General features: G+C 44.6%; 1 protein-coding gene across 3 annotated transcripts in view; it reads right to left on the bottom strand.

Annotated features, from left to right (window-relative positions):
* Window positions 1-47: 47 nt before the first annotated feature.
* Window positions 48-11,570, bottom strand: part of LOC125740147 (1-phosphatidylinositol 4,5-bisphosphate phosphodiesterase gamma-1-like) — a 34,803-nt gene continuing 23,280 nt past the window's right edge. For 2 of the 3 annotated variants that reach the window (XM_049010989.1, XM_049010990.1), the window contains 12 exons: window positions 11,258-11,361; window positions 8,121-8,235; window positions 7,885-7,951; window positions 7,390-7,556; window positions 7,199-7,295; window positions 6,268-6,492; window positions 5,697-5,842; window positions 5,156-5,270; window positions 4,901-5,062; window positions 2,789-2,877; window positions 2,523-2,701; window positions 48-2,450 (listed from right to left, as the gene is read on the bottom strand). In XM_049010989.1, the coding sequence (XP_048866946.1) occupies window positions 2,390-2,450; window positions 2,523-2,701; window positions 2,789-2,877; window positions 4,901-5,062; window positions 5,156-5,270; window positions 5,697-5,842; window positions 6,268-6,492; window positions 7,199-7,295; window positions 7,390-7,556; window positions 7,885-7,951; window positions 8,121-8,235; window positions 11,258-11,361 (1,527 nt within the window). In that variant the 3' untranslated portion in view covers window positions 48-2,389. The remainder of the gene's footprint in view (window positions 2,451-2,522; window positions 2,702-2,788; window positions 2,878-4,900; window positions 5,063-5,155; window positions 5,271-5,696; window positions 5,843-6,267; window positions 6,493-7,198; window positions 7,296-7,389; window positions 7,557-7,884; window positions 7,952-8,120; window positions 8,236-11,257; window positions 11,362-11,570) is intronic. The other variant, XM_049010991.1, reaches the window with a different exon arrangement.

Below are 11,570 nucleotides of genomic sequence, written 5' to 3'. Positions count from 1 at the left end.
GCAGAACACAACAAAAAGGCTGAACCTTAAGATACCTAAAATGTTTTTTTTTTTTTATTTCAATGGACACTTGTACAGGTCTTTGGGGTGGCATTATACTGGACAGCTTGAAATAGATATTCAGTTAAATACAGGTAAATGCAAAGACAAAAGACAGCCAGAATTATTTTGGGTCAGGTGGAGATAATCAGCTTTGCATAGACAGTCCATCTTGGTGCCACGTGGAGTGGGAGGAGGGGGGCATTTAAAGGGAATGTTATACACGTCGCTTTGCTCATATATCACACGTTGAATTACTGCATCTTCACATCCTCATGCTGTTCTCTCCCTGTTTTGGGTGACACCTGCTCTGGTGGGTAACATGGGGGGGGGGGGGGGGTGTAAGAGAACATTCCAGCACATTCAGAATGATCAGGCATGAGGTAAAGTGTCCTTTTCTTTTTTGTCATAGCCCTTTTAAGTGTGTCTGCATGTGTGTGTAAAACTTTGTTAACCCAATTAATGGCACAGAGGATGAACTGAGACCATAAAAAAAACACCAAGCTCTGGCCAAGGTACAGCCACCCCGCCCACTCCAGCAGGTGGGTAGGGGCTACATTTGGGAGCCAGTGTTGCCCCCAACCCGCCAAGAAGCTGGTGGCCTCTGAGCTGCTAATCCAGTTTGATCCTCCCAGGGCTCCTGAGATGATGACTTCATGAGGACTCGCTTTGCTAATCATCACTATATTATTATTATTAGTAGTATACAGTTGCTCAGCATATACCATCCAAAGCAGCTGGCATTGCTTACCTTCTGGTAACAAATCAAGATTAAACGCCCCTCTCAAAGGTAAAACACCAGGGCCCTTCTGAAGACTCGAAGCTAAAACTGGGTTCCTTAGTCAGTACGCCCCCTGCTGCCCTAACAATATAAGAGGTGTTTCCCAGACACGGGCAGTCCGATGTAGGTTATGCTGCTCCAGATTAGGGGAGGCAGGTGAATAGACTCCGTGGGATCTCTGGGCTCTGCTGTTCACTCTTGCTCAGCAAAGTCTCTGTGTTCCACTCATCAGACTGGCATGACCTGGCTGCGAGTCCTTCCTCCAGAGCCACTCGCACATGTGCATGGCCGGTGATATTCTGCATATTGATCCAGTAGTAAAGTGGTCTGAGATCTGGGCTTTGAGACTACCTGGATCACAAGAGAGTTGTTCTGCCCCTTGTGCCACATTACGCATCCTCCAAACAAAAAGCGGACCATAAGCCACAGGGTTTTCCAAGCTGGGATTCGAACCCATAACCACCCAGGAGCTCCGGTTACCCCGGTGGTGTGGGGAATTTGTGTGTTTGTGCCAATGAAAAATGCTGCGCCGAGAACACAGGGACATGGCGAAGGCAGAACGTAAGAGCAGAGAGGGAATAGAACAGTACAGACATGAGGATATTTTGAAAAAAGTGCCAATTGATAGTGGGCGTGTACATGCATATTGTGGCAAAGTGAGGGCAAGCGTGAAAACGAGTCACGGTTCTCGAATAAATGCTGAATCCTGAAACGCGCTTCCACCCTCGCCTGGGACGAAATGCCGGACCACGGCCTTCTCAGGGGGCTACTCTTCAAAACAAATCATATACCTTTGCTAATGTTATTTATTGCATTACAATTATTACGCCCTTCAAAAAAATTAATAGTTTATCGAGTAACCTTCCTCCCGCTCCTGTTGCAGGGGTACGTGTGTTAATCCCACTCTGTGGTCTAACCCTAATAATACTAACCAAACAGCTACATATGTATAACGTACCACTTACTACCTGTTTCTGAAGAAGGGTCAGGGTTTTACCCATCATTCCCTCCGGTTTGTAGAGCGGCCTGCAGATTTAAAAGTGCAGAGTTGTGGAGAAGTTCCTTAGAGCAGTAGGCCTGCGGTGCCCTGCACAGTAACCTGAAACTCACAGACGTGTGAACGTGTATTTGTATAGTTTGAAGGCACAAAACCCATTCATACTTTCCTTAGATCCCTATGCTCTTCTCTCACCATTTGCTTTCATTCCAGTTTCTTACTGGGCATTGTAAGCGACCCATATTCTCTGCCTACTTCTTTAACCGTTTAAATGTTTGTCTTTTTTTTTTGTTACCATATTATGTCCAAGAAGAGTTTGAGACCGTGGGTCCATGTGGTCTTGTGTTGGCCTTTGACATACATCGTCCTGTAATTTTTTCCAGTATGTTCCTGTAGCATATCAATATGTCACCTAGTAACTGAAGACTGTAATTCCAGTTAGTTCTTGTGTTTCGTCATGAGACGGCAAAGTGGAGCTCTGGAGTATGGAGGGCGACATCACCACCATGTGCAACTTCCTGCCCTCTAGTTTCGGCCCATATTTTTCTGCTGCCCACTGATGGCCGGAGGATTTAACTACGTTTCATCCCCATCTGCTGCCTCATCTTCTCTCTTTTCTTATTCTCTGTCAGCCTGTGGGACGAGAGAGTCAGGGAGAGGCAAACGTAGACTGTGTGTATAAGCATGATTGTGTATGGCTCACACCTGTGGTTGCGTGCCTCCATCAGTTCAGTCAGCTGGTCCTGTACAGCACGTAGTTCATCCAGGCTCTGCTGGTAGCTGTGGTCGGATGACCCCGCCCTCTCCAGGATAGACACCTGATTGGACAGTTCGTTGGTTCGCTCCCGTAAACGTTGGATCGACAAGTACAGGTTCTCATCGTCCTGTGGACACAACAGAACAATCAGATCGGCCCATGTGGGAGGGGCTAAAGTGCAGACTGAATTAAGCACGGGTGAAGAGCAGCTGACCTTGGCATTGACAATCTCGATGTGTACCAACAGTGAGGCCAGCTCCAGCTCCTCACTGTAGCAGTTCTTCAGAGGGATACTCCTGTAACCTGTGAGCACATCAGCAAGTTTGTGATAGTCACACACTAACATGCGATAGAGCTAACATGCTAACAAACTAATGAGTCATCTTTTTATACATGTATATGTATAAGTGAGCCAACAGACGCACATAGAGAGTACCGTGTTGGCCTGCATATATGATCACCCTGATTGTAAGACGACCCCCCACTTTTTGGCAAGTATTTTTCGAAAAAAGTTTTTAAAATACCACATCTTAATTTTATAAGGAAAAAAACTTTACTTCACTAGAACATACAATAATTTAACTAGCAATAAGATTACAATGAGTGTATCAAAGAGCAAACGTTCCAAAAAACAAATGTATTATTTTTTTATTTGGGGAGGGGGGGGGTGGTAGATAATGAATATTGCAAACTCCACAATGCTTGAGGGCGCAGAATGTTTTTGATGCAGCACACTCACATGAAGATGTTAAAAAAAAATAAAAACATTGCGGAGAAAGGTCGAGCTGTATTAGTAAATGATATGGCAGCTCTTTAAAAATGAATGTTACTATCATTTTTTATAGCTATTTCAGTATTAATAACGCACACAGAGAGTAATAGAGTGCCTACTCGCATCTACGTGTTAATAACACACACACAGAGTAATACAGAATGCCTACTCGCATCTACGTGTTAATAACACACACAGAGAGTAATAGAGTGCCTACTCGCATCTACGTGTTAATAACGCACACAGAGAGTAATAGAGTGCCTACTCGCATCTACGTGTTAATAACACACACACAGAGTAATACAGAATGCCTACTCGCATCTACGTGTTAATAACACACACACAGAGTAATACAGAATGCCTACTCGCATCTACGTGTAAATAACGTACACACAGAGTAATACAGAATGCCTACTCGCATCTATGTGTTAATAACGCACACAGAGAGTAATACAGAATGCCTACTCGCATCTACGTGTTAATAACACACACACAGAGTAATACAGAATGCCTACTCGCATCTACGTGTTAATAACGCACACAGAGAGTAATAAAGAGTGCCTACTCGCATCTACGTGTTAATAACGCACACAGAGAGTAATACAGAATGCCTACTCGCATCTACGTGTTAATAACGCACACAGAGAGTAATACAGAATGCCTACTCGCATCTACGTGTTAATAACGCACACAGAAAGTAATACAGAATGCCTACTCGCATCTACGTGTTAATAACGCACCCAGAGAGTAATAGAGTGCCTACTCGCATCTACGTGTTAATAACGCACACAGAGAGTAATACAGAATGCCTACTCGCATCTACGTGTTAATAACACACACACAGAGTAATACAGAATGCCTACTCGCATCTACGTGTTAATAACGCACACAGAGAGTAATACAGAGTGCCTACTCGCATCTACGTGTTAATAACACACACACACACACACAGTAATACAGAATGTCTACTTGCATGTATGTACTAATAACGCACAGGGAGTAATACTGTGTGCCTACTTGCATCTAAGTTTTAATCACGCACGGAGAGTAATACTGAGTGCCTACTTGCATCTATATGATAATGACGTGCACGGAGAGTAATACTGAGTGCCTACTTGCATCTACATGATAATGACGTGCACGGAGAGTAATACTGAGTGCCTACTTGCATCTACATGATAATGACGTGCACGGAGAGTAATACTGAGTGCCTACTTGCAGCTACATGATAATGACGTGCACGGAGAGTAATACTGAGTGCCTACTTGCATCTACATGATAATGACGTGCACGGAGAGTAATACTGAGTGCCTACTTGCATCTACATGATAATGACGTGCACGGAGAGTAATACTGTGTGCCTACTTGCATCTACATGATAATGACGTGCACAGAGAGTAATACTGAGTGCCTACTTGCATCTACATGATAATGACGTGCACGGAGAGTAATACTGTGTGCCTACTTGCAGCTACATGATAATGACGTGCACGGAGAGTAATACTGAGTGCCTACTTGCATCTATGTGTTAGTAACACACACAGGTGAGCCTACCAGTCTTGAGAGCTCGGACAGGGTAGACGGCCTGGGCCAGGAAGTTTGGGTCGCTGAACATGTCCTCTTCATACACCATGAATCGCAGGAAGGAGAAGGTGGGGTTATGGATGTCAAACACGACCTGTTTCTGCATCCACACGGGATTCAGTCCATTATCAGCTGGAGAGAGAGAGAGAGAAATCAGGCAGTCACTCTGGTTCTCTGGTTCAGTCAGACCACTAGGTAAAGTGCCCTTGACGTACCACAACGTACCCACTACATCTGTCTTGCTCTTGCTGCAGTCAAAGTCTGCCCCGCACACCTCCACCTCCACAAAGGGGCAGACGATGCTGCGGCCATTCTTGGGGAGATGGCGGGCTCCAAGTACCTAGAGATGGGGACAGAGGGGCACAGACAGTGACAATGAAGTTATCGGCACCCCTGGAATTTTTCCAGAAAATGCACCATTTCTCCCAGAAAATTGTTACAATTAAAAATGTTTTGGCATTTTTGGAGTTCTGTGTGAAAGGCTTTTTCCTGTTTTTTTTTGTATTGATCCAATGCACATAAAGGAAATAAACATGTGTATACCAAAACATTTCTAATTGCAACAATTTTCTGGGAGAAATGGTGCATTTTCTGGAAAAATTCCACGATTGCCGATAATTTCGGACATGACTGTATATTAGCTAACATTCGGTGTTGTGATTGGCTGGAGACCTCAGCACCATCCTGCATCTGAATGGTTACTGGCTGGAGACCTCAGCACTTACCTGTGGCTAGATCGTGATTGGCTCAAGACCTTGGCACCTACCTGCAGCTGGATAGTGATTGGCTCCACGAGCAGAGTGTCCTTGTCGAAGGGGTCGAAGTTCTCGTCTCTCATGATGTCGGGCTGTGGGACATAACCGCTGCTCCCCCCAAGGGTGAACAGGGCCTGGTTGAGCTGCATGGGTTTGTCTGTGGCAGAAACACAGGATGGCAGGGCGGAGCTCTGCTTAAGTCTTATTCAGGTGTATCAGCACCCCCTACAGGAGTGTCTGGCAACTGCGGGTTTCCTGCTACTCTCTGCAAAAGATGCTGTATCTCCCCCCCCACCCTCCACAAGCACCTTGCCAAGGTTTGTCAGTCTGACTGGCTGAGCACCAGAAATCTGTGTTTGGGGCTGAGGGGCGTAATAAGGGGGGGGGGGGGGGGGGGGGGCTTCTGCCCTTCCATTTGAGTGGCTGGCCCAAGTCTACATGGCACTGCTGAGCACATCCTGACCTTAAAGACAGATTATTCTGGAAACAGTATCCTTGCCTGCAATGTGGGAGTATTTTTCATATTTCCTGCATAAATTGAGCATAAATGGAGCAGAGCGCAGACACAGACGTACGTCATACCGGGGGTCTGGAAGTTGAGCGCCACCAGCTGGCAGCCGCACAGCCACATGGGCAGGGAGTCGTAGTTGGACGAGTCGAGGCGCTGACCCTTGGGGTAGACGCGCGACAGCTGACGCCGGTTGTACCGCAGGAAGCGCTTGCCGCGGCCCCGCGTGGCGAACTTCTCGGCCTTGGTCTCCGGGAAGGACGACATGTCCCGGTAGCAGGCCCTCTCCGTTCCGATCTCTGCCGGCAGTGGGGGCGGGGCCACAAGCAAACAGGTGGCATACAAGGGCAGTTAATGAGTCTGAAAGCGTCATTAAAAAGCCTAAAATGGTGATTAGTATTATAGCTTGAACAATCTTATAGAACAAGCGGGCATAGATAACGTGTGGGTGGATGGATGGAGAGTATTACTTTTAAATAGTCTAAGGGAAATATTATTTACTGTTTATTATTGTCTAAATGTGTGCTGTGCTAATGTACTCTTTTATTTAGTTTCATACATTGGAAAGCACACCCACCCATCCATCCATCCATCCATCCATCCATCCATCCATCCATCCATCCATCCATCCACCCATCCATCCATGTATAATAACTTAAAGTTCCCTGTCCCTCCAGCAATGGTACCCAATCATTTCCACATTCTATCTGCAACACAAGGCCAAGGTCCAATGCCGCCAATTAAATTTTCTGCATTAAATTGTCAGTCAATTGCGTACCCCTGCTCTGTGTTGTTTAATCATAATTTTAATAATAAAAAACACAGCATTAATCACAGTCAATTTGCCCTCTAAATACTACATCAATCTTGCCGTCATGTTAAGTGATCGAATAACACAGTGACATTTCCTGTGAAAGCTGGAGGACTAAGGGCTGACCAAACTGAATAAAATGGTATGAGGGAAGGTGCAGAGATAGGTAGGACAGGAAGGCCAGCGATCCTCACTCTCTTCGTTGAAGGGCACGGGTCGACAGTACACCACGAGCTCCGACAGTTCCAGCGCTATCTTCTTCCGCCTCTCCATCTGTTTCTCCTCCTGCATCTGTTGCCATGGGAGCAGCATAGCATCAGCACCTCCCATGTGTCACCTGCCGGCCCCACCACCGTACGAGCATTTGTCCAATTCTGGCACTGACCCGTGCATCCGCATTTTGGGCTGCCTCACGGATCTTAGCCACCCAGGCATTGAGGTCCTCCAGGGAGTCAGCGGCCACGTCCAGGGTCTGCACTGGGTGGGAGGACATCTGCTGGGAGTGCAGGGTGAACACGAAGGGTCTTGCATGCTTCCCTTCTTTCTGTACCACTAGGGGGCGACAGTGAGTCACATTATGTTAGTCCTGGCATTACGGGCCAGGGACATGACTTAGAATGAGGTTCAGCTTAGGCCAGGCACTTGGATGGAGGAGGGTTTGAATCTAAAGTGACAGTGATGAGTTGGGGTTGAGGATTGAGGTTTAGGGTTGGGTTTAAGGAGGAAATCCTAATAGTTAAGCAGACTCTGTTCTCTGCATTGTTTAAAATCTGTAGTAAACTCATAAAAAATGTGCCGTCAGGGTTTTTCAGCAACGGGGACATGCTGACCGCCCCCAAAAATCCCCACAGGCCCCTCAAACAGGTCCAGTTCAACTCACCCACTTGGCAGGTGGGCACGTCGATGAAGCCTTTGAGGAACGTGCCCAGGGGACTGCTCTCAGAGGACTGTGGGAAAGAACAAGAAAGGAAAATTGACGTATGGACAAATATAATAATAATAATAATAATAATTAGTGAGCTCACCAGATTGTTTTATACATTCAGGCTTTCTCACTAAAATTCACATTAAACTTCAACCAAGAGAAAAACATCACAGAAATTTAGTTAACCCCACCCCGTTTTGAGGACCCACCGCCTCGTCCGGCTCCCGCAGCGGAGAGCTGGGCAGTTCTTCCACGTAGTTGGCTGGGAACCACAGCTGTTTCCTGCCCCCATAGTCACCCCGCCACCTAGAGGCAAACAGGCAAGAGGAAGGTAGAGATATATTTTATTGCTCAGCTGACATCTTCCTCAGATACCAACTACAGATCTGCTCCTCTGTATTTACAGGATATTTATTACAATAGTTGTTAACCCTCTCTTAGTGTCTGAACTGGCACCCTTAACCACTACGCCCCCTGCTGCCTAGGCACTGTAGATACAGACTTTCAAATACAGTCGTGAAAAATGAAGTACACTCTCGGTCAATTCTAAGGTTTACATGTCAGGACATAAGAAATCATCTAGTCCTTAGCAGGTCTTATAATGAAGTAAATGCAACCTCAGATGCACAACAGCATATGACATATTACACAGTGTCATTATTGATTTAACAAAAACAACGGCAAAATGCAGAAGCAGTGTGTGCACTCTCACTGCTTCCATAGCAATTAAGAGAGTAAGTAGCAAACAAGTGCTGCCCATCAAATGTCCTTAATTAACTGATCATCAGCAAGTGTGATCACCTCTATAAAAGCAGAAGTTTTGGCAGTTTGCTTATCTGGAGCATTCAGGTGTGTGTTACCACAATGACAAGGAGGAAAGACATCAGCAGTGATCTTGGAGAAGCATTTGTTGCTGCCCATCAGTCTGGGAAGGGTTATAAGGCCATTTCCAAACAATTTGAAGTCCAGCATTCTCCAGTGAGAAATATTATTCACGAGTGGAAAACATTCACTCACATTCAAGTCAAATTTACCCCAGGTCAGAGAAATTGCAAAAAACAGAAGAGCTACATCCCAGACTCTACAGGCCTCAGTTTGCGGGTTAAAGTTCATGACAGTACAATAAGAAAAAGATGAAGAATTGCATCTGAACAAACAAGAAGACTTCTGGAACTGTCCTTTGGGCAGAGATGGAGATGTTTGATTTTTTTTTTTATTTTGGAGATGTTTTGGGCATGATGCACAGCACCATGTTTGTTGAAAACCAAACAGCATATTAGCACAAACACCTGTCAAGCACGGCAGTGGAGGGGTGATGATTTGGACTTGTTTCGCAGCCACAGGACCTGGGCACCTTGCAGTCATTGTGTCGACCACAATCTCCTCTGTATACCAAGGTATTGTAGAGTCAAATGTGAGCCCATCTATCCAACACCTAAATCTTGCCCGAAACTTGCATGCAATAGAACAATGATCCCAAACACACCAGCAAAGCTACTACTGAATGGCTGAAACAGAAAAGAATCACTGTGTTGCAACGGCCCAGTCAAAGTCCAGACCTCAACCCGATGGAAGTGCTGTGGCAGGACCTTAGGAGAGCTGTGCATAAATAAATGCCCACAAAACTTAATGAACTGAAGCAGCACTGTATAGAAGAGAAGGCCAAAGTTCCTACACAGCAATGTGACAGACTGATAAAGTGATGCAGAAAGCGATTACTTCAAGTTACTCCTGCTAAAAGTGGTCCTGCAAGCTATTGAATCACGCGGTGTACTTAGTTTTTCCACACATGACTTCTCCATTTTGGCTTCATTTTCGCTAAATAAATAATTACACAGTGGAATCTGTTGTGTGTTGTTTTACACATGCGGTTAGATATTATCTGATTTTTTTAATGTCCTGATATGTAAAACCACAGAAAGGAAAAAGGGTGTACTTTCTTTTTCACATGACTGTAAGCTTTTGGGCTGGGTTGCACCAGGATTTGGGCTGGGTTGCACCAACATGGTTTAACTTTTAAACTGGATTAAATCAATATTCATTTACTAATCCTGTTGCACCAAAGTTTAAACCTAGTTTAAATTTAGTTTACAGTTAATCTTGATTAAATCTAAACCTTTGTTAATCTTAGTTTAATTTCCACTTAAACTTAGATTAAATTCAAGCCTGTTGCACCAGTGAATTTAAATCAAGTATAAAGATATTCAAAGTCATATTTAAACCGCCCCTCGAGGAGTTTTATGTTCGGTCTGTTTTAGTTTTATTTAAAATATGACTGCATTTCTTTGTTGGGTGGGATCAGAGGAAAGAATCCCATGTAGGAAAATTCGAGACAGGATAAACCCAATTGATTTTTTTACAGCAATAGTGAGTTGTCCATGCGGCATCGATTTTCAAAAGAGTGTATTACATACATCTCAGTGGAAAGGTTGGACCAGCTGTCATGCACGGAAGTGAGAGGAACTCCGCTGCACCTCGACTTATCCAGCTCCTAGTAACTTAGCATTTTTATGCTACAGGGAATTATCAGATGGTTGGTGTGGATCTTTTAGGAGTTCTGCAGAAATAGGCGCTTTCGCATCGCCATTGCTTACTGATTAGTTGACCACAAGCACTGGCGCTAACATGGAAGTTGCACTTAAGTGCAAAAGCAGACGCAATTATTTTTGTATCCTAGTTACATTTAGTATATAAATTAATACGTTTTTTGCTCATGTCTGCATTGGATACTTTGATCGCTAACTAATATTCTTTTATCTAATATCGCCAATGTAATTAGCCTGCGCCTATTAGCTGGATAACGTTACACCATTTTTTTATTCTCTGGAAAACAAAAGATTGATGGGTAACTCTAATTTGAATCATAAACATGGCGCGGGTCAGGTAAGTAAAATATAAATATGTCGCATTTTGATCGCGAACTATACCTCAATACCTAAAAAATAAGTGACAAAATGATATATCAGAGGGAGCGCAGGGTTAACACCAGCGATAGCAGTAAAAAATAATGGATTTTATTAAAAAAACAAAGTTCGTGAAATTTGCGTCAACTTTATTTAGGACCATATTTATTTAGCCTAGGACGCATCATGGCGGACACTGAAGTTTAATTAATCCAATTTTAATCATAGTTTAAACTGGATAACTAATCCAGGGTTAAATTTAAGATGCGCAACACATCTCTGATTAATTAAAAACCAGTTTAAACCTAGACTTACTAACTGTAGATTAAGTCTAAACCAGGATTAATTTAATCCAGGTTGGTGCAACCCAGCCTTGATGTCAGATTTCTCTTGGTCCAGCTGTCCATCGTAGACGGCGCCCCTACCAGCCTCCTTCCTGCTTATCCACGTTGAGGATGAGGGCCTGCTTGGGGAAGGACAGCTCGTCCTCCCTCTGTGCCCGGTAGTCGTATAGTGCCTTGACGGTGCACTGTGCCGGGGAGCACAATCAGTTGGTAACCATGACAACATTACATTAGCTAGCTTTTCTTTCTGGAAAATAAACTATTGAAATATAAGGAATTTTAATGGCAGTATACAGGGCCGACCCAAGGTATAAGCGAACGAGGCGGCTGCTTAGGGTCCAGTGGCCACCAGGAGGCCCCCTTATCTGTTCAGACTGTCAGAATGGCAAATGAC

This window comes from Brienomyrus brachyistius, chromosome 4 (genome assembly GCF_023856365.1).
Source record: "Brienomyrus brachyistius isolate T26 chromosome 4, BBRACH_0.4, whole genome shotgun sequence".
Taxonomy (NCBI): Eukaryota; Metazoa; Chordata; class Actinopteri; order Osteoglossiformes; family Mormyridae; genus Brienomyrus; species Brienomyrus brachyistius.
This window is presented reverse-complemented; position numbering and strand designations above follow the sequence as displayed.